The sequence below is a fragment of the Martes martes genome (genome assembly GCF_963455335.1).
Source record: "Martes martes genome assembly, chromosome: 2".
In the NCBI taxonomy this organism is placed as follows: Eukaryota; Metazoa; Chordata; class Mammalia; order Carnivora; family Mustelidae; genus Martes; species Martes martes.
Genome location: NC_137889.1, coordinates 138,873,190 through 138,896,601, shown reverse-complemented (window position 1 = coordinate 138,896,601; position 23,412 = coordinate 138,873,190). Strand labels below are relative to the sequence as shown.

Genomic DNA, 23,412 nt, shown 5'->3' with positions numbered 1-23,412 from the left:
AGCCTGTAGGTCTTCTCCCAGGAAACCTCACCACGAGGGAAGGGCAAGGGGGAGCGTTGAGACGAGGCAGGTCCGCCTTGCTATTGGTCACTGCCTGATGCACCAGGGTCTGTGCTTATTCTGCATGCCTACAGACCCCCAGCACAGACCACAGTGCCGCTGCAGGGGCACCGGGACTCCTGGACACGTGCGTTCCACTGCCAAGCACCAGCACCATGTGCCATTATGGATGCCTTGTCACTCCCCATGGAATGTGGCCACAGAGGAGCACACTGAACGTGAGGTGGTCTCCTCACCGGGAACGTGACAGTGGCTCCGTCACTCTTCCTGACACCAAAGCCTTGGCATAGGCCAGAGGGCCTAACCAGCAGACACCTTCTTCTTCTGAGCTAAGAGGGAACCCACCAAAATCTCGCCATCTGTGCCAGCAGGGTCTACCATGTGACCAATTGCCACTCCTACGTGGAGCCCTGGCTATCCACGCACCTCTGGGGCAGGAGTGTTCTGTGCTCACTGGACCACTGGACATGCTCGCTGTCCAGCACAGTGCCCAGGAACTGGATAAGGGAGGGGGCATGGCATTTTTCCATGGTGATGGCATTCCCATTCCCCACCAAGGCACTTGTGGTCAGAGATGCAGAACTCCTGGATGGAGGCCACCACCAGGACGAGGCCTGTGTGTGACTTTCAAAGAAAGGACTGAGACAGATAGGCTGTATAGAAAGTTCTGGAATGCTTAGCAAAGTCTGAAGTCCTTCTACAGCAACACATCAGCTACAGTGAATGACTAAGCGTGAAAGAGCTGCTGCCAACAAGGCCAAGCAGATCTCCCCCAGAGGCTGACTCCAGACCTGCGTCTCTCTCCTCTGCGGCTTGTGCCGGTGTTTACAACAGCCTCCTTCATCCTCCTCCCCTTCCGAGCTGGAATTCCTGGGCAAACTGCACTCCCTCACATCCACGAGGCTGGTAACCTTTTACATTTCTCCTGATTGGTAAGAAAACCTGTGGCGTCTGAGATGGGGCTGCTGGACACCACAGAGACACACACAGCTGAACCACCATGAGGCTCAGCAGAGGCCAGCCTGCATGGGGTGGAGCTGACCGGCACTTCTCCAGGAGCTGCATGCTGGTCGTCAGTGTGGTCTTCGGTCACCAACACCTCCTTGGATGGGCAGCGACTCCAGGGAGGTCCGATCACTCTCTAGGTCCTACAGACCCCAGTCAGGCCTCCCCTACAGGGAGGAACACCGGCAAGCACAGAGAGCAACTACACAGGATACCTACCTCCTGTTTGTCACTACTTAGTCCTCACAGCAGCCGAGGAGGAGATAAGCTGTTGAGTGGCCCATTTTACAGATGAGACTAGGGCACAGCAGGTGCCTGCCAGAGGTCGCCTGGCTTAGAAGTGCCAGACACCAGTGTTAGGGCTACAAAAGCTACCCATGTGCAGGGCTGGACAGAGTACAGGGGTCCTCCAGGAAAGATGGATGGTAAGGAGGGTCTGAGGGTCAGGTCACATTCTCTAGGACTTAACGGATTTCTAGAACTTCCCCCTCACCCCTCTGGGCTTCCGGGAACAGACAGAGAACAGTGAGGGAGGTGTGATGCCAGGTGGGTGTTGCCTGGAGTGGGTGATGCCAGGAGTACCGGCAAAGCATGGAAGAAGCCCCAGGCCCACCTGTTGGGACACACACACCACACGAGCCCCCAGGGACTGAATGAAGAGGGTGCGCAGAGACAGTGCAGAACCTCACTGTAAAGATGGCAAAACACAATAGAGTGCTCAGGGCCTTCCGCACAGTTCCTCCACCAGAGGGTGTGAAGCCGGCAGGGGAGTGTGGGGAGCTGTGCCCACCCTCGAGGGTATTAGAGGCAGCCACTAGATGGAGGGTGGGGCCCTCTGAACCAGGGCAGAGATGCAGGAAGGCTGGGATGGAAATGAATCCCTCCAAGACTAGGAGCTGGTCCCTTTGTCCATTTGTCCAAGTGCCACTCCAGGCATGTAAGTGAATACTAAGGTCCATCCTGGAGGTGGCTTAGACTTCCATCTGGTGGGCCCTTTAACACTGGGGAGAAGACATGATGACCACAGGGCTCCACAGGACTGACGACCTAGTGAGGACACCCAACAGCATCCAGCACTGATGGCCGGGGGAAGGGCAGAGAGTCCAGTCATTGCCTCATCAGGGAAAGCAATGGAACTGTGATGTGTGTCCCAAACGGGTCACGGTAAACAGACCAGTACACAACCACATGCTGTCTTAAGCACTCCTGGATCCATACCGAGGGTGTCCGTCTTAAATAACTAAGTGTATTTTATCCTATCAAATGCACATAGGATTTAAGCATCATTCCCCACACCACATTGACAGTTCCTTCACCAAACAACCGTTCTAACGTCCCAAACTATGGTAAGCTTTTCTCAAAGAAAAAAGATAAGTGACATACAAAAAGTTAACAGACTTTCCACAATAATAATGAAAACCTACCTGGAAATAGAAGAATGCTTGACCGAACCAATAATGCATTATAGTGATTTCAGCTGCATCATGCCTCAGAGGCTTCCAGATGAATTTAGTCATTAGTGTCTGAATCAAGAGGCTCAACACTAAGACTGGCAGATTATGTGGCCTGAAAAGCAAAGCGGCCAGAAGAACTAATCCACTATATATCTCCCATAAACCCACAGTCTTGATTGTGAAGTCTGCAGCAATGACTTGAGATTTAAGCAAGTCTTTGGTGCCCGTGAACAGAATGCCAAGGACAAAGACATGAACAAAACGAGCTTCAATAACACCCCTAAAAAAAAGCAAAACAAGTTTGGTTTGTTAGCACCAGCTTGAAAAACTCATATATATTCTTCCCATGAAAGCCGTGCGTCTACTTAGCCTACTAAACAAGCCACAGTTCCCGCCCACCTGGGTAACTCTGTGGAAGGGGTGTCTGCTTCTGCACCTCAGCCCCCCAGGACACCCTCGCCCAGAGGCTGGCAGGCCTGTCCTCTCTCTGTGTACTAATCCAATGGAACTGGCCTCTGGGAAACTGCGCTCATTTGGCCCGAGCACGGCCTGGTGCAGGATGAGAGCCATCACCTGCAGGGTGCCGGAAAAACCATCCACCTGCTTCATGGTGAATTGGAAAGACCACTGCAACAGGACAAGGTCAAGCTCTGTCAGAAATGTCCCTAAATTCATAATGTTAAGATACATTTGGACATGTTTGCAACCAAACACTCATACACATACAACAGTGTAGTGCACACTGTGGGGCCTGGAGAAGGACAGGGCCACTTTAGTCTGGGCTCTGCCGCTTCCTGGCTCTGTTGCTGGGGCAAGTTAGTTAAGGCTTCTGATGCTCACTTCATCATTCCTAAAATGAAGAGAAATGGTACATACACTTCATAAGCTGACCTGGGAATTAAACAAGAGAACACAGGGAAAGCGTGTGGCACACAAGTATCAAGGATTATTAAGAAATATTTGAGGAGCGCCTAGGGGGCTCAGTTGGTGAAGCATCTGCCTTCGGCTCAGGTCATGATCCCAGAGTCCTGGAGTCAAGCCCCGTACCAGGCTCTCTGCTCAGCAGGGGGTCTGCGTCTCCCTCTCCCCCTGCCTGTGCCCTCTCTCCCTATCTCTCTCTCTCAAATTAATAAATAAAGTCTTTAAAAAAAGAGAATTAATTTAGCACTTCATTTCCAATTATTTGTAAAGGATGTAATTTATGATGCTCTATCAAAAAATTTCATCTTATAAAACATATGTATAACCCTTATAACCCATATTTTAAATAAATTTCATAAATCAAATATTTTCTATATACAAGAAAAGCTGATGACTTAAAGTAATGCTGTTAATAAAATTTTAAATGAAATCATTACCATAATAATGTATCTGTTTGGAAAAACTAAATCTTCCTATCTTAGATTTTCTTAGGGAGGTTTATGCACTTACAAAAATCCCTTTTCTTAAAGTGTAGTTTAATTCAAACACTCAGACCACTGTCTGCTGCGTGCCTCCTTCCGCATGCAGACACTTGCCCAGGGGGTCACACGCTGGCCTAGAAGCTGGGGTCGGGTGCAACCCTGTTACCAAGGCGTGTGCTAAACAGAATGCTGACGACTGACCCACAAGAGTTAAAGAAGGAGCAATCAGCCAAGGCCCCAAGTCATCAGGGTGGAGGAATGCCAGGGCAGTATATGTGGTGAACACAAAACGAGAGCACCAGCGAATGCCTTCAAGGGGTCCACCTCCTTGCCCTAAACCATTCAATGCCATTCCCACACGCCTAGGGTCATGGCAATCTGACCTTCCACTCCAGCCAAGCCTGGGCATCAGAGTGGTGAAGAAAGTCAGAAGTAAAGGAAGATTTTTATTACTGACGGACAGCTACAGACTACACAGTGAGAAGCAGCGGTTAGAGCCATCTAGAACCCGGGCGGCTCTAGAATGTGGGTAGAGCTGGAAGCAGAGGAAGCTAGAATTGGGATGGCCTTAGTATGGGAGCAGACCTAAAGGGAGAGGGATATAGAACCAGGGTAGATGGGGGTGGGGAATGGAAGAATTTTCCAGGAAGAATGGGAGCCAAGCACTGCAGGTTAATGAAAGGCTGTGGTGGCCTATGGTCTGGACACCAACAAGGTGTACACTGCGGCATCCACGAACGGCAAGTGGTCCAAGTCTTGAGATGAGTGATGATGAAATTAGGTGCATTGATCTGAGAGGAAATGAGGAATTTATTCATGTTTCACACTTGAACACCATCAAACGTGACGCCCAGCCTTGGCATCTGCTCGGAGTCAGGACTCCGAAGTGGACAGTCATTGAGATGTCTCCCCATCATCCTCCCCCTACCTGACCTCACTGCCTCAGGAGAAGGCCTACCACTCTGCTGTCGCCTCAGCCAGGCTTTTAGTGTCACCTCAACTGCCTCTACCACTGGTGGGTCCAGCTTCTAGATGTGCCCCATGGCTCTGGACACCCACACAGCCTGGCCACAGTCCTCAGCTAACACCTTGACCTTTTCAGAGAAGATGACATTTGCTTTTCTTTCTCTGATTAGAAAAGCAATAAAAAAAAAAAAAATCCACGAAAAGGAAGACCACAAGCCACCTGTGATTCCATGTCCTAAATATACTCACAACCAATTACCTATTTTAGTCTTTCATATGAACATAAAACAATATGTACCTACTTCATAAGCTGGGGTCATACCATAGTTTCATAGATGCAGTTGGCCCACATCTTCACATCTTCTACGAAAACACACTAGTCAGCACAAAGTACATTTAGAGGATCATCCCACTGCTGGTGGCCAATTACCTTGTTCTGTACTATGTGCACCTATAAATCAGTTTCCAGAGAGCCTGCCTGTGTCCTGGTTTCAGGCCTCCTCTCTGGTTGGATTCCTGAGGTACATTCTGTAAGACGGCGCCCCGGTCAGAGGCTGGACACACTCAAGGCTCTTAACACATTGTAAAAACAGCCTCTAGGATGGCTCTGCTCACTCCACCCCACAATCACCATTAAAGAAAGAAAAGCTGCCACTTTGTGGCAAAAAGTGGCCTTCATGACTCAGAAGAGGGGGGGACCCTCCCCACCCTCGGAGTTCACTGTATATTATGAGAAAACTGATTTTTCTGGTGTGCTTTGTTTCCCAACTGCTAGCAAGCATCCATTCTTTGTAATTCCTCTTACTATGTTTTAACTGAGCAAAAGTGGATCCTTTAAATTCCTTTCAAGAGAATCCCTTATTTTAAAAAGGAAAGCTCAGTGACCTTACTGCATTACTTGTCTCCCTCCTACTAAAGCAAAGAGGCTAGAAGAACCTGTTTGCTGAGGCTCTCCTTGTCAGGCTCTAGTAACTGCTGAGATTACCCTTCACAGGAACCACTCCAAAGTTCTCAAGACTGCATGGCCTGCTTTACTACATAAAACATGACATTGATTTGCCAGTGCACTTACTTTGAAATGTCTTTGCTGTCCCGTTGCCATGGGAACAGGACATTTCCAATGGCTGCCCGGTAGCAATAGACACCCAGCAGGCCAAGTGCCATGGCTACTTTTGACGTCAGGGAGCACCTCCTCTGAACTAGCACGAAAATCACGAGGAGTGAAAGGGCAGCCAGAACAGAGAGTTCAGCTTTGTGATCAGAGCTGAAATGAAAGGGAAGAGCCCCAAATTACCAACAAGTATAACCAGCGATGTCGCGATGTCACGGGTCTACGCTGAGTGGCTTTCTAAGAACTGTATTAAAAACAACTGATTTTTCTGAAAAGCAAAAAAGAAAAGAAAATTATTGGTGATTTAAACTCAAAGGTTCTTAAAATACAACAAATGAAGGATGGCTACCCCAAACTCGTTTCCATTCACAAACCGCCCCTGCTGCCAGGCCTTCCCTGTACAAAACGCCACCCACTGGCTCCCCTGGCAGCCCCCCTTTCCCCACCCGGAGGTGAGGAGATTCCAGGCTCACTGGATTTACCAGGGCACACGCTGCGCAGGGAGACCAGCGCTTGCCGGTGTGGCCCTCTCTTGCTCACTCACTGGCACAGACTGACTCACTGGAGAGTCTGCCCGCTGTCAGGTGGGGAGACTTTGCAGAGGGGCTGGATGTCACCGCTTGGAGCACGAAGCTGTCACAGCAGAGCCAGGCCCCCCTCTCTGCCTGGCCCTTGCCCACCACCCTGCTACCTCTGGGAGTGCTGCGCTGGACGGCAGGGTTCTCTTCTGTGTCATTCACCACAGTTCTTGCTCACAAAACCCAGTGCTCAGAGTTAAGTGGATGAGTGACTGTCTTGCCAAGTGAATAAACATCAGTGGAAAAACTACTCAGGAAAGACTCAGAGGAAAGATGCGGCCAGTGTCAAGATGTGGGCCCAGGGACAGCAGGTGGTGACAGGGGTCATGCTGGGGCCTGGCCCTGCCCTGGTCCTTGCTCTGGGAGGCGGTCACCTGGGTGTCCATTCACTGTTGCCCTTTAAACTGTGTTTTGTGCACTCTCCTGGACTGTTAATTATAACAACTGAAAACAGCAATAAGGAAGGTAAGTTATATGCCTCCCCAGAAGCTCTGCTATGAGGAGAAACAGGACCGCACAGCCGCCTCTTCAGAGACAGGAAGAATTCAGCAGCACAGGGAAGATTGGTGATTCAGGAGGCGGGCATCCTGATGGGAAGAGGCCATACCCAGTCTGCTGGAGGAGGGTCCAGACTGAGGAGTGGGGGGCAAGGCATCTGGGCTGGCAATCAGGGCATTCTCCTGCACTGCTTCAACTCTCCAGAAAAAATAAGAAGTGAGGCCACTGGGCTGTCCCAGGGCTCTCCCAAAATCACATGCTTGGGCAGGTGCCTCAGCTTCTTTCTGCTTCCTCTCCCGAGGTGGGACAGGCCAGTGAGCTCTGTGTAGGCTTGCTGTGAAAATGAAATGAGCAGGCTCACGGCAGGCACCCGGAAAAAGGTGCCTGTGACTCCGGTGGTTGCCAGGGGTTTGCTAACAGGGTTACTAACACCTGGGAAAAATTTCCCACCAGAATTATTTGACCAGAGGAATGATTTTTATAGCTTTTGATGGGTAATTCCAGGTATCTTTCCAAAGGACCATGGCAGCATGTGGTCAGGGGTCTTCTGCTCCATACCCAGACTAGGTTCTATCACTTCCTTCTGTGTGTCCACCTGACTCTGAGTGAAATCATGCCTTGTTTGACCTGAAGCTTCCCGATCCCCAGGAGGATGAGCATGTCCTTTCTCATTCCCTTCTTTAGGAACATGTCTGGCACTGTCCCTAGCACCCCTCCTGCTGGTGATTTTCATCCAAGTTCTTCACACCAACAGGAAACAAATGTCCATTCTGTTCTCTTCCTTCTACTTTAGTTTCTAAGTTTTCACTGACAATTAAGAGGTATAATACTGGGGTGCCTGGGTGGCTCAGCCAGTTAAGTGTCTGTCTTTGGCTCAGGTCAAGATTCTGGGGTCGTGAGATCGAGCCCCACATTGGGCTCCACTCTGCCACTCCCCCTGCTTGTGTGTATTCTCTCTCTCTTTCAAATAAATAAATAAGAAATCTTAAAAATAATATATATACACACACACAGTATAGCACGCATATATATATATATATATATTTTTTTTTTTTTTTTTTTTTTTTTTTTGGTGTATGTGTGTGTCGGGGGGGGGGAGAGAGAATGCACAGGGGCAGGGGTAGAGGCAGAAGCAGAGGGAGAGAGAATCTCAAAGCAGACTCCATGCTAAGTATGGAGCCAGACACAAGACCATGATCTGAGCTGAAATCCAGAGGCAGACACTTAACTTAGACTGAGCTGCCCAGGCACCCCGATACAGCCAAATCTCGACCTTTTCTGCCCCAGTTCCCTCTCTTTACTTTGATGCTCCCCCTCTGTTATACCTTGGATGAGGCTGTCCAGCCACTGGCTTCAGGATGGAGAGAGAAGAGTGGGTGGCCAGAGGGAGCATGACCCTGCCCCCAGCCCTACCTTGTCAGGGAGGTGGCAGCAAGTGACAAAACTACATGCTTGCTGCAGTTGTCATTTTAAAACTCGAAGGTTTTCAACATAAACAAACACAGTGATTCAGCAATTAAAAGAAAACACATAAATCCATCTTTCAACATTAATTCATGGCTTACGGTCTTTTTTTTCCATTTCTTCAGATCTCAAATACCACTTCTATTCTGAATACAAAAAACGGGCCTACATTTTCAAAAAGACTCTGTGTGTGGCCAGTCAACCATGCAAGGTCTGGCTAAGGCCACGGCTCCTGCTCTCACCTGGTGAGCCAATGCCCCAGGTCAGGCCGGTGGGCCCACTGCACACCCGTCTGGTTGAGTGACCGCAACAGCCGACAGCAGGTAAGTATCACCCATGGGCTTGCTAACACCATCCACTTCTCGTAGCCTCTGAGGGTGTCAAGGGAAGTAGGGCTCTTAGACACTCTGTGGGGCTCGGACACGTTACAGTGGATGTTCCCGTCCCATAATGCTGGCTCACTGCTGACGAATCCCTGCTCCACGTGTGAGCACGGCTGGGGCTCACAGTCGTCCCTCAGAAACCAGTTTCTGTAGAGCTCGTGACACAGAGCCAGACACAGGGTGTTGATGAGGAAATACCAGGTCTGGTGCTCCTCCTCAATGAAGCTGCTTGCACCCAGACTCAGCACGTGGCCCAGGGTCCCCAGTAAGATAAGGACATCTAATTCCGACCATCGTGCCTTTGGATGAGCTGGATTCTGTAAAAGGAAAATGCATTTCGTGAGGGAAAAATATAAAAGTGACACAAATCCCACCACGTGCACTTAAAAGTTCTTGCTCACAGATCATTACCTGCTGTGACAGGTACCTGCTGCCCCTCATGCCCCACACCCATCTTCCGCTCTGATGGGACTGCCTACTCTCCTGGGGTACAGCCAGTTGTCACTCTGGACTGCAAGTCCTAAGCTGAGTGACCCACACCATCTGGGCAGTGCTGCAGCTCAGACAGCTCACCCACCAGCCCTCCTGGAACCCTCACCCTCTCCCTTGGGAGCCTGAGGTCTTCAGGGGTGGTCCAAAGTCAGCTCCTCCTATTTCAAACCAAAGCATCCCCAGGATATATTCCACCAAAGCAGACATCTAATTTCACCATGAATTTTCCAGAAACCCAGACAAGTTTTCATTAAAATGGTCAATTCTATTGAAACAACAAAGTTGGCATCCCACTACTATCCTTTAAATACACTAACTGAAAGCATTTACAATTAAAGATGAGAATTTAATGCTATCAGTTGATAACTACTTAATATTTACTCTATTTATCATGTACAGCTTGTATAAGAAAGGAGAGATGCCATGAATCTACTTAGGTCCCGGGGAATCAAATGGCTTTAGGGAAACCTATGCTCTGATGGGAAACAGAAATGCACTATGAACAACAACGCATGAGCTCCTTGGACACACGCATGCGGGAAAGAGTATTAGATGGCTCCGAGATGAGGCAGCTGCACTGGGCAGGGGTTGGGGGTGGTACGGGGGAGCTGGAATCACTTCCCTGAGTTCCTTGGGCTCCAGGCACCATGGAGCAGCTGTGGCTGTCCATCTCTGCTTCACTGGCCTGCCAGCACAACCATGAATAAAGGTGTCAGAGGCCAAAGATTCTAAGAAATCTCAAAGAAAACGTCAGTCTTGAAAAGAAAAGGCAGGATGGACTCCCAAGGAGGGCAGGATGAGGACAGGGTCCCGGCCTCCTGCTGACCTTCCTGGAAGGTCTAACAAGTTGACTCTTTTCTCTCTGAAGTGTTCTTCCCTTGGCCACAGTTCAAACACTGGCAGAGAGATGTCTCATTCACACACTGGCCCATCAGCCAACCGCCTATTCATGTGTGACCAACAGCTCTGTGCAGTGCCATGTTTACACTCACAGGGACCCTGTCTTTCCCGTAAAGAAAAGGGGCACGTGACCTGACAACACAGATCTGAGTGTCAGAAGTCAGGATGCTCACATGTTGGCCCCTCTGAAGTATGGGCTCCTCTCCTTGGCTCCTTGACTCCGCCTGATATACAAACCTGGGGTTTACCAGCGTCTGATAAATTAAAGACCAGCTGAAGTAAGAGACAATGGCCAGTGTCCTACGTGGAAAAATGAGTCTTACCTTCCTCAGGAGTCTCCCATCAGCAAACACCTTGGCAAGAGCAGACACGACCGCACAGAGCAGTGCAGAGATCAGTGCCATCACTCCGCCTGCCGTCAGCCACGAGAGGCCACAGAAATAGCATGAACTCTCGGCCGAGGTGCACACAATGACGTGAAGAGCAGACAGAACCAGGAACACCAAATAAAACAGCAGAGAAAACACAGGCGACCACAGAGGGACTTCCAGTTCAGCCTTGTTGCTCAGAGCCTGTGGGATACTGAGTAGGAGCAGCACTAGAACCTGGAATGGGAAAAAAACAGTCGTGTCCACGACTGCTGGGCTTGGAGAGAACTGTTTAGAAAAAGCCTATCTCCTGACCTTATGCCAGCTGTTCGAATGCTGGAAACAGAAGAAAGCCCAATAAACACGATTTCTGATGACCTGCCAAGAACGTATGCATGCAGCCATGTGTAGCACAGCCGCCTGACACCTGAGGATACCTCGGGCATGAGGACACACAACGAGAGACTTCAACAAACACGGAAACTGGAATTTTCCCTTTTTTAGAAAAAAATAGTATTTTATATGCTTTAAATACAATATTCTGGCTGAGGTATGAAATCAGTCTAACAGCTGAGCCATAACTGCACACAAGCACCCGTACCTCCAGAACCATGACAGTCCCCACCAGCATCGAGTAGATGTCGTACTGGGCCACTTGTCTGCTCAGGGACAGGCTCAGGGTCCTCAGGGCCTCCAAGTACTGCCTGCGAACCTTGGCTCCCAGGTTGAAAAGGACTTCTGAGTTATTTTCCTCCAAGTACAGTCTGATCCAGTTCCCATGCAACCTCTCTGACATTTTAAACTGCTCAAATCCAGGCTCTAACAAGAAGAGGACAGGGTTACATGCAGAAATCACAGAGAGTCACACACATTTATCACTTCAACGTATTCGCAGCATGTGGTGTGAGCATAAGGCCTGGTACCTAGTGAAGAGGAACTATTCCTTGGGGAGTGGCCTGCAGTGCCCCAGTAAAACTAACAGCCGATGATGCTCATGAGTCCTGGGACATCCTGCCCGCCTGCCAGCCTGCCACGGCCCGAGGCACAACGCAGCACACAACATGGATAGATGTGCATGCCCTCTGCTCTTGCTGCCCATTCTCTCCTTCCCACCCCTGGCCTTGCCTCCTCCTCCCCCTTCTCTCTCAGTCTCTCTCCAAGCTTTTCTTCTTCTTAATGTGCAATACAGAAACACCCCAGGGGCATGAGGTGGCTCAGTTGGTGAAGCGTCTGCCTTCAGCTCAGGTCATGATCCCAAGGTCCTGGGATGGAGCCCTGCATCGGGCTCCCTGCTCAGTGGGAGGTCTGCTTCTCCCTCTGCGACTCCCCCTGCTAGTGCATGCTCTCTCTCCCTCTCTGACGAATAAATAAATAAAATCTTTAAAAAACAAAACCCAAAAAACAGCCCAGAAAGGCATTACATTACCAGGCCCTTGGTGTTACAAATCTTTCCGACGTTCACACACTGTGAGGACCGTGCAGGCAGTGGCCCGACGCCTCTTCCACCACAACCACTTCCCACTGTGGACTGACTGCATCCATCTCTAACATGCTTCCCTTCTTCATACATCCCGACCCCTCCTGCCGTGATGCCAAGTTAGAATATCCATCCCAACGCACAGCTAGGGCTGGCAGAACAGCACCTGGATTGAAGCCCAGCCCCAAATGCCGCCGGCTCCCACTCTGGAACGGCACTGGCAGGCAGCTCAGCATCAGGAAGCTGCTTCCTTCTGGAGCTGGACCAGACTTACTGGTGACTCACCTAGTCTGCAAAGCAAGAACTGCCTTTTGAGACACCCTGGTATTTACTGTGCTCTCCAACCTCCAGCAGAGCTATTCTAAGGTGGTCTAGGCCCTGTCCTTCAGAATTAGGGTTAGGGTTGCTGTATAACCCTGAGCACTGCCCAAATGCTGGGAGCACTGCCACTGCTGTGGATACTGGATGACCAAGCGCTGGTGGCCGGCATGACTCCAAGCCCCGCACGATGACCAAGCCCACTCCAGAGAGGAGGAACGCAGACACCAGCTCAGGGGCTGGCAGGTGATAGCTGGGATCTAAACTCCATTAGTCTGGGTCTAGGATGGAAGCCTTTTTTTAAAATTTTATTTTAATAAACATATAATGTATTTTTATCCCCAGGGGTACAGGTCTGTGAATCGCTAGGTTTACACATTTCACAGCACTCATCATAGCCCATACCCTCCCCAATGTCCATTTCCCCTCACCACCCTCTCCCGTCCCCCCTCCCCCCCGCAACCCTCAGTCTGTTTCTTGAGATTGAGTCTTTTATGGTTTGTCTCCCTCCCAATCCCATCTTTTCATTTTTTCTTTTCCTACCTCTCCCCAACCCCCCCCCACCTTGCATCTCCACTTCCTCATATCAAAGAGATCATATGATAGTTGTCTTTCTCCGATTGACTTATTTCGCTAAGCATGATACCCTCTAGTTCCATCCACGTCGTCGCAAATGGCAAGATTTCATGTCTTTTGATGGCTGCATAGTATTCCATTGTGTATATATACCACATCTTCTTTATCCATTCATAGGATGGAAACCTTTATTGTTACACCCCACCACCCTGAAGTCACACAGACATGGGGATACCTGCGTCTATACCCAACCACCTAGAATCACAGAGAAATGGACACCTGTGTCTGTATCCAGACAAGTATTTACTGAGCACTGACGACATGGTATGTGCAAACCGTAGTTCCTGCCTGCTTGGGCCTGTGATCTAGCTGGGTTCTCACATGTGCATGTAATACAAATTGTGAAAAATGCTATGGAGGAAAGTAGGGGAATGTGGGAGACTTTTGGTAACACTGAAGAAATGGACTGAAATCTGGGGTGGAGGGTGGGGGATAAGAAGGTATGACACTGAAGCTGATGTGGAAGATGGCACCAGGTGACAACTGGGAAGAGCATCCAGTCTTTGCATGTGAGTAGCACATGCAAAGATCCTGAGGTGAGAAAAGTTGGTCCTACTGGAATGAAAGTCAGTGGAGTGATGGGAGAGTTGTATCAGATTGGACTGGATATTAGGGGAGGCCTTGAAATCGATTATAGTGTCAGACATGTACTTAGTTTTGTCTCAGGAAACAGGATCATTGATGGTATAGATAAGGGGCATCCTAGGAGCGTAAGGCCCCTTGAAGGCTTTCTCATGCCAGGGACTGGCCTATGTTCAACTCATGGGCTTCTTTCTAGCCACACCCACTGCAGTGCTTAATTCTCCCTACTTGCTCCTCCTGAAATAAGCAAACAACCCTCACTGTGGTTTTGTTTGCTGGTTTTTTCTTTTCTTTTTAAAAGATTTTATTTACCTGACAGAGAGAGAGAGGAGACAGAAAGCACAAGCAGTGGGAGGGGCAGAAGGAGAGGGAGAAGCAGGCTCCACACCAAGGAGGGAGCCTAACCCAGGACTCGATTCCAGGGTCCTGACATCATGACCCAAGCCAAAGGCAGCTGCTTACCCGACTGAGCCCCCCAGGTGTCCCTTTTGTTTGGTGTTTTATTAGATGTTAGTACAGGAAAAAGGACACATATTACCAACAGCAAATTTTCAAAAGCTACTAAACTCACAAGTTACTTTTGAAAACAAATATTGACTCTCCTCTGGACTGAAATATGCACCTGAGCCAGCCTCACTTTTCACACAGTTGCTCACTGGGACCACCCCCCTAAGCTCTCCCACCATTCAGGACACCCGGCGCCTCACTAGTCCTTGCTGGTCTTCCACAGGCAAGTCAAGGCCAGCTTACAACTCAGTGCAAACTCACACGCATTCACTCTACTAACTAGTACTCCCTTTCTCAAGTAGGAAAAGCTGCCAACACCACGTTAAATGCGCCTCAAACTAGGAGTTGACCATCTCCAGATTCCCAAACCAGCCCCAGTCCCTGCACCAAACATGTTGTCATTGATGCAACTTGATGGTCAGATAAATTGTTTGAAAAGATGGTCTTGGGGGAGATACGCTCTCTTGTTCTGGATCATTCCTACGCCTTAGTTTCTCCTGGCTTAAAAATATAAACAACATATCCTGTGTTGGTCTCTGTTCACCTCACAATACAGCCATCTCCACGCCCCACCTCCTTCCCTGCCCTGACTCCAGCTCCGCCTTCTCCCAGCACTCTGTGTGCCACGCTCCTGACGAAGTCGCTGGTAACCTCACCTGCCAGGTGAATGGTCAAGTCTCAGTTCCTCATTTTATCTTATCTTGAGCAGGATTCAACTTGGCTGCTCACTCCTCCCTTCCTAAGATTCTTTCTTTACTTGGCTTCCTCAACACCAGTCCCCTTACCCTGCAAGCACCCCACTTCCCACTTCAGTAATGGTCATCCCATTCTTCCACTGCTCTGCTGAACACGCCAGCTTGCTCCTTATGCCTCTGGTTCACCATCAGCAAGTCCTGCCTGCACCAGCTTCAAAATATATCCGGAATGCCATTGTCTGTCCTGGACACAGTGCTGCCACTGTCTGGGCCCTCATCTCACCTCTCACTGGGACACTGCAGCAGCCTTCAGACTCTCCTACAACACAAGGCAGAACCCTCCACATAGGCACCTGAGACAGCCTCTGAAACTGCAGCTCGAAGACCTCAGACTCTGTACGGAAGGCTGCACGAGTTCCCCACCTAGCTCACGATGGAATTAAGAGCCCTTCCAAGGCCTAAAAGGCCTCCATATCCCTCTGACCTCGTCTCCTTCTGCCTTGCTCCAGTTCACCCTGTTTCAGCCACTCTGTCCCCTGGTCATCCTTTGAAGGTGCAGACACATCCCCTCTGTAGGATCCTGCATCTGCCACATGCTCCCTCCGCATCTCAAAGGCCGGGTCTCTGCCCCAACAGCCCTCACCCACCTGTGTCCCCCATCCTTTCCCCAGTACACCCTTTTTCTGAGGTACTCATCACCATCCGACAGCTGCTGCTCCTTCTCCACCTCTGTAAGGTAAGCTCCATGAGGGCAGAGCCCTGGTGTTTCAGGCGCTTTTAACGGTCCTCAGCCAAACAGGAACTTAGTTAAAAAAGTCCATATTTGTTAAATGAGTACATTTATGAAAGAGCTTGATGTAAATAACTGTATCTGTTGGTGCTGCTAACGGTGACCACCATGTTTGTAAGAAAACAGAAGCATAGTCAAAGATTGAGACCTGCACACCACGAACAAACAGGAAAACACCAGGTACAGTGGAAATATCGTCATTAATGGAGTTACCTTTTGTGTAGGATGGCACGTTCTCTTGCAATAATTTGCTGAGCTGCACTGCATTTAAATGTAAAAACCTCAGCTGTTCTCTCACGGGTCTCCCTTCCACGGTGGGGAACAGCAGGCTGCCAACACTGTTCCCCGGGATCGGCAGACCGAGCCCTATTGCTAGGGTTGCAGCCAAGTCAGTCTGTTGAACATGCTTTGGACGTCTGATGTCACCTAGAGAAAGGAAAGTGGTTTAAGCAACAGGCTCTCAAGTGTGTACAATGATGGTCCTTCCCTCAACCTGCTATAACCAATTATCTACCTCTTCAAAGAATTCCATGAATATTCATTCAGAAATCACCTCACTGGCGTTTATGTCAACATATTTACCAAACACTCATTCTGTGTGGGCACGGGGCCTTCCCTGAGCCAGGGTGCTGGTGGGATCTCTGGCGGCCCCTACCCCATGGGTTCAGAGAGGTCTACACAGTGCTGAGAACCGGACACAGGCATCTCAGCAGCTCCTGGGCAGTAGAAGGTACCTCTAACTGGAGAGAGTAGAATGAGGCTGGATTCAGCTGGGCCGAGTCCTATAACCAACTCCAACAAACAAGACATCTGCCTACTGATGGCCCAAGCAACTGAAGGGCTTCAAGTCCTAGCAACGGTTGGCCGTCCTACTGCCCCTCCCAAGGAGAATGGGTGCCACAGCAGGACACTGGGCTCACACTCCTGCTCTGCCACCATCTAGCTCATGCCTTGGACAAGAACGCAACTTTGTCAGACTGTTCTCATCTGCAAACCATGCCATGACAATATATTGATTATGGTACTTTTTGGTTGTACAGAATTTTTCTTTTTAATTTGGTCAAGTATATTAACCTTTTCTTGACCAACCCTCCACTGACGGCTTCTGGGTTATGTTTAGAAAGAACCTTCTACTCCAGAATTATCATTTGTTTTCTTCTAGTATTTTCTTATACTAAGTGCGTTGATTTGAAATAAAACAAAACCCAAAACAGAAAGCCCACCTTAAACTGCTTTTGGCACCGATAAAGGTGGTGGTGCTGGTGTTATTCTGGAACTATTGTAGGTCATTATGTGACACTCATATCCAAGGTTGGTGACAACCAGGATTCTAAGCTTGGGGGGCAGAGAGAACAGATGTAAGATCCATGAATTTCATTTTACAGTAGTGAATGTGGATTGCAAGTATCAATACAAACTCAAGACCTATTTTATCTTAAAAAGATTTCCTTGCTTTGTCCAGAAATGATAACTACACAACTATCCACGAGCACGGCTAGTTCTGAGATGGTGGTCCTCAAAGATCCCTTTGCACTGAAAGGGACCAAGGAATCTGGGAAAAGCAGCTGATTCCAGGTCTAGGCAAGGATCTGTGCATGAGAGGCTGGAACAACTTTTCAGATCAGGCAGCAACTGAGCCCTCAGAGAAACTAAGGTGTTTGGGACTTTCAGGTTAGAGGACTCAGGAGCTAATCTGAATCAGAGGCTCCTACTGGCCAAAGATGGGACAATCTGAATATTAAAAAGGGTAATATTTATGGTGAATTGAAACAAACTATGCTTAAATCCATGAATTCACAATGCTACTGAACACCAACAACACAAAACACTAGTTGGTCATAGCTGAAGCATGCTAGCGAACTCACAGTGAACTAATTCACTGATCTGGAACTGGAAACTAAGTGGGAAGAATAATTCATCTTTACTCCTATCTCATGTTAAAAAATGGTAGTTAGGGGGCGCCTGGGTGGCTCAGTGGTTTAAGCCGCTGCCTTCGGCTCGGGTCATGATCTCGGGGTCCTGGGATCGAGTCCCACATCGGGCTCTCTGCTCGGCAGGAGCCTGCTTCCCTCTCTCATTCTCTCTGCCTGCCTCTCTGCCTACTTGTGATCGCTCTCTCTCTGTCAAATAAATAAAATCTTTAAAAAAAAAAAAAATGGTAGTTAGGTAACAAAAAGTAAATTGGGGAAGATTCTCCTTACAGAATTGTTCTGGCTAGTTAATGAAAAACAGAATTAGGTAATTAAGATACCACTATTTGCAACCTCCAGCGAATTACTAGTTGGTCATCAATGGCTATTGGCTTTACCAAACAGCAAACAGTCGGACACTGTGTGCATCCTGCTGGAAACAGCCTTAGGAAAACCAACCAAACCAATGGGATCTGAATCTGCCTCCTGATCAGAGAGGATTCACAGAGCAACAGAGGGTAGGTCAGCAGACAGTGCAGAGGAAGACTCCCCAGGGCAAATAACCATGTTTCTTCAACAAATAAATTGTGGTGAAATAGAAGAGGATGGAGTGGGGCCCTACAGACGGAAGAGACATAAGAAGACACATCAACTAATCCAAACGCATGGATCTTATTGGATCTTAACTCAAACAACTAATGAAGGAGACAGATTTTGGAAATTTGAACACTGACCACTTGATGAATAAAGGAATGAATACCGTATTTCAAATGTGTTAACAGAATCCAGAAAATAAGGAAAAGAAAGTAAGAGAAGTACATAACTTCTAGAGACTTGCTTCCAAATAAAACAGGAGAGGAAAAAAAGCTAGAGGACATAAAACATAAGAATGGGCATAACGGGGGGCATCTGGGTGGCTCAGTTGGTTAAAGCCTCTGCCTTCGGCTTAGGTCATGATCTCAGGGTCCTGGGATCGAGCCCCACATTGGGCTCTGCTCAGCAGGGAGCCTGCCTCCCCCTCTCTGTCTGCCTCTCTGCCTACTTGTGATCGCTGTCAAATAAATAAATAAAATCTTAAAAAAAAAAAAAAAAAAGAATGGGCATAATGGGCGCCTGGGGGCTCAGTCGGTTGAGCGGCTGTCTTTGGCTCAGGTCATGATCCCAGAATCCTGCGACTGAGCCCAGTCCTGCTTAGCGGGGTGTCTGCTTCTCCCTCTGCCCCTCACCCTGACCACGTTCTTGCTCTCACACTCTGTCTCTCTTTCAAATAAATAAATAAAAATCTTAAAATAAAGAAAAAGAAAAAAAAAATTGGCTGTAACTGGCCCATACACTGAAACTGGGTGGTGCACTTGGGGGTTTATTATACTGTTTTGAATACTTTTGTATATCTGAAAATTTACATAATAAGGAGTCTTTAAGAAACACTTAAATATTTTGATCTGGGATTTACACAGGTTCAGAGAAAACGTAGATTCTCAGCGTGATTTTTTCCCAGAAGGTCCTGACATCACTTCCAGAATGCCTTTTCTTTTCTCTATTAATGGGAAATGCCACCTTTTGTCACCAAATGCCCAAATGTAGCAGGGTCTATTTTTGGCCTCTTGACTTTGCTCTACTGATTAGTGTGACTAGCTCTTACCAGCAATATTTTGAGAATGGTAATTCTGTAATACTACTACAAGGGAGGCCACATTACACAGTGGGTTTTATTGTGTAGAGAAAGGAAAAGCATTTCAGAAAACCATTCTCCCCATTCAGCACCCAGACCTTCTCCCACCTGTCTCCTCTCCACTGGCCCCAGCAATGTGCTCTGTACAGCTCAGCCACCTTTCACACCTTCCATCAACAAATACTGAGGACACAGACAATACATGCCACGATTCTGGGATTGAGGGCTAGAATATAAAAGAAAAGGCCAAGTCCCTCCCTTCATGGAGCTCACATCCTGTAAGCAGGAGGAAGACCGTAAAATATCTTAGCTCTGCCCTGTGTGAAGGCGGAACAGACGCATGAGGCCAGAGCTCGGGGGTGGACAGTAGCAGGCTGGGGCACCTGAAATCACATGGTACACAATTCAAAACTGCTTATTTTTCTGAATAACAAACATCTTAAGATTAATTTTTATTAGAATAAGCAACAAAAATTGACATGAACCTGTAGGATAAAAATAAGCCTTTAAAGACCTACCAGGAAGGGTGGCTTGAGGAGCTCTGTGGATCAGCTTGCCAGGAAAACAAGGACAACTGGTAAAAATTATAAAAAGCACTACCACCACCACGATATAACCATCCGGAGCATACAGCAAATGAAGAAATCTTTGTTCAAGAAAATCTCCTAAAGCTTGGTAAGAACAGAGCAGTGTGAGGCACCTGAGGAACCATGACTTCCTCCCTCCCCCCGTAGCTCTGTGGGACAGACTCCGTGCTGAGAGGGTGCAGCAAAGAACACGGGGCTCCCTCCCCGCTGGGTCCCTGTGAGGGCTCTGAGCTCTTCTGGGGAGAACAGGCTGCCAGCATCGCCCGTCCTCCTCAGCTGTGTGGTGTAGAGGCTCAATCTCAGCTGAGTGTCTGGGTTCTTTCTTCTGCCCCAGTCTGTTTCCATGGTGGAGGCTGCCCCCAGAAGAGGCTAGTGGAAAAGACCACAGGCTTTTCCTGTGGCAGGCCACAGAACAGAGCAAAGCTCCCCACAAAAGAACTGACTTTGTCTGAAACAGAAGGTAGTGAATTCAAGCCTAGGAATGCTCTTGAAAACAATGGAGATTTTGGAGGTGGGCAGCTGAGTGGAGGCTGGTAGCTTCATGATAGCCACAAGCTAAAACCACAAACTAGCTGGGCTCTCACAAAGAGGGCCAGGAGAGAAGGGTCAGAACCACCTCAGAGAATGGCCTCAAAAATGACCCTGCAAAGGGGCTCAAATATGGGATCAGATTATGCAGCACATTTATTATAAGTTGTCAAAAATAAGGCAGTCAGCTGGCAATGAGTGTAGCCTGAAGCTGGGTGTGGCAGCAATAGAGGCAATAGCCTGGCACAGCCGTCACAGAGATAGGGGCACAGGGTGTCAGTGAGACTGCTGGCACCCCAGGGTGGCTGTACCAGCATGGGAGCCACAGCAGACTCCACACTGCGGGAGAGAGAATGCACTGAAGTGGCCTAGCCATGCTGCTTGGCAAACAAGGGAAAAACAATGACAACAGCTGTGAGGTGGGTTGGGGGTGGGTCAGCATCCAGAGTTGCTGCAACATATGATTTGAAATTGTCAGTGTTCACACCGAAAACTACTAAGAATTAAGCAAAGAAACAGGAAACTATGACTCAAACAGAAGAAAAAGCAACAGAACCTTCCAGTAAAGGACCCTAAGACACTAGAGGTAATAGATGGACTTTCAAGGAGCCATGGCAAACACGTTCAAAGAGCTCCAGGAAACCATGCATAGACAAGTAAAGGAAGGTCTGATCACAATGTGTCATCAAGTTGAGCTTATCAACAAAGAGACAGAAATTATAAAGAAAAGAATCAATGGAAACCATGAAGATGAGAAATATAATAACCAAAATGAAAAACTCACTATAGTTGCACTGAATTGGCAGAAGAATCACCAAATTTAAAGGCAGACTGATAAAAAGTATACAATCTGAAAAACAGAAACTTTCCCAAATTTGACGAAAACCATTAATCTACACATCCAAGAGGCTCAATGATCTCCCGGACGGATAAACACAAAACACAAAGACATATTATAATGAAAATGCTGACAGACAAGACAAGAGAAACCCAGGCAGACTGAGAGGAAGTCCCATCAGAAGCCACGCAGGGCACAAGGCAGTGGGACAGCGCACCGAAGTTCTGAAAGAGAGAGGAACAGTCAGCTCAGAGTCTTCTACCCAGCAAAACTATCTTTTAAAAATAAAGGCACAATACCTCAGGAAAACATCTGTCCAACGGCGCCTGCATGGGTCTGCCAGTTAAGTGTCCAACTCTTGATTTCAGCTCAGGTCATGATTTCAGCGTTCGGGGATCAAGCCCTGCTTTGGGCTCCCCGCTCACTGTGGAGTCTGCTTGTCTCCCACTCTCTGTGCCCCTCCCCTTGCTTGCACACACTGTCTCGCTCTCTCTCTCTCAAATAAATAAATGATAAATATTAAAAAAGAAAGAAAGAAAGAAAGAAAACATCTGTCCACACAAAAAACTTCCCAAATGTTCATAGCAACATTATCCATAACAGCTGAAAAGTGGAAACGACCCATATATCTATCAACTAATGAATGGATACATGACGTGGTCTATCTGTCATTGGAACATAATTCAGCCAAAGAAAGAAAGAAGTCCTCACGCCACTACAACCTGGGTGACCCTTGAAAGCATTCCACCAAGTGAAAGCAGCCGTCCCACAAGGCCACGTACTACAGGGCCCATTCACGGGAAATGTCCAAAAGAGGCAAATCTACAGAGATGGAAAAAAGATCTACGGTTGCTGGCAGCTGAGGGTAAGGCGGTAATTGGGGGTACACTGTCCTGAAATTAATACCGACTCTGAGCAGGCTACCTGCAAGGCAGTCCTGGCTCAAAAAATAAGCATAATGAGACAACTGAACACAACCACTCTTTACAGGAGTCAATAAAAGACGAAAAGCTTGGAACCCACTGTTGGCACTGAGGTCAGTGGCCTGAACCACCCTGTCAGGTGTCCTGCACAATTAGCCCCCCTGGCTGTTCCTGGCAGTGAAGATGCAGTCAGGCCTCCCAAGGAGGACAACCTTCCTTAGAGATGAAACATCAGCACTTGAGTTCAACAATGACCCTAACATCCCTGTAATAAAAGTCACTGGCTTAGTTCTCTCTTTTGCTCTGCAAACTATAAGCTCCCTGAGGGTGGAGGCTGCCCACAGTGTCCAGCACAGTGCCTGGCCCACCTCTGCTGGATGGCTGAGTGGAAAGGGCATTTCTGGCATGGGGCTCTCGCTCACATAGGGGAGCCACATGGAACCCTGCTTTGGGTACACAGTAGGGGAAAGCCAGGTGTGGAAGGCAGGTGTTCTGGTGGGTAGTGTGTGTGCTCACTGGAAGATAGGCTTCATTAAGACACCTAGACTAGGAAGGCTCAGGTCCCAAGAGCTGAGGACTTATATCTTAGGAGATTAGATGTCTGAGAGGAGGAAGTGTTGCAAAAAGATTGAAAGAAATCAATGGAAATTCTTCCCCAAACAATCCTCGCTCAAGTGGGAGACTCATTCATTCGACAATCCTTTTTGGCACCCATCATGTATCAGGTGTTTAGGCCCAAGGTAGGCATGTACCAATGAACAAAACAGATTTGGCCCTGCCTGACCACAGGCTGAAGTGCAGAGAGCAGGCGGCTGTTACATGCATCACACGGGCAAGTCTGAAATTACAATCTAAGTGAAGAAAGAGGGCACCGCGCACAGACTGCTGTGAATGACAAAGCACAGGGAGGGCAATTTGGTTTCATGGATGAGCGAGAGATGTCAGCTGAAACCAGGGATGAGTGGACAAGCAGGCTGAGGGGCTGATGATGACAGAGCTGGGCACCTGGGGAAGAGCTTGTTACCTGGAGGACTGTGCGAGGCCAGGACACAGTGAGTAATGGTGAATATGGTTCAGGATGAAGCTGCAAGGTAGGAAAAAAGCCTCACGTAGGATTGTTACTTGATCCAAAGTTCAGCTACTGAAAGGTTTTATGTACCGGAGATCAGGGATGGTCTGGAATGTGAGGAGCGAGGGAGAAGGATGGTGAAGGGGGGACGCCCACATTTCTACCTGGAAGAATCACATGAAGGTGCCATTTGTTGGG

At 48.4% G+C, this 23,412-nt stretch overlaps 1 protein-coding gene across 2 annotated transcripts in view; it reads right to left on the bottom strand.

Annotated features, from left to right (window-relative positions):
* The window catches only part of PIGG (phosphatidylinositol glycan anchor biosynthesis class G (EMM blood group)), a 45,249-nt gene that overhangs the window by 6,592 nt on the left and 15,245 nt on the right, over positions 1–23,412 (bottom strand). For both annotated transcript variants that reach the window (XM_080797732.1, XM_080797733.1), the window contains 6 exons: positions 15,901–16,113; positions 11,284–11,501; positions 10,638–10,919; positions 8,782–9,239; positions 5,961–6,152; positions 2,490–2,799 (listed from right to left, as the gene is read on the bottom strand). In XM_080797732.1, the coding sequence (XP_080653858.1) occupies positions 2,490–2,799; positions 5,961–6,152; positions 8,782–9,239; positions 10,638–10,919; positions 11,284–11,501; positions 15,901–16,113 (1,673 nt within the window). The remainder of the gene's footprint in view (positions 1–2,489; positions 2,800–5,960; positions 6,153–8,781; positions 9,240–10,637; positions 10,920–11,283; positions 11,502–15,900; positions 16,114–23,412) is intronic.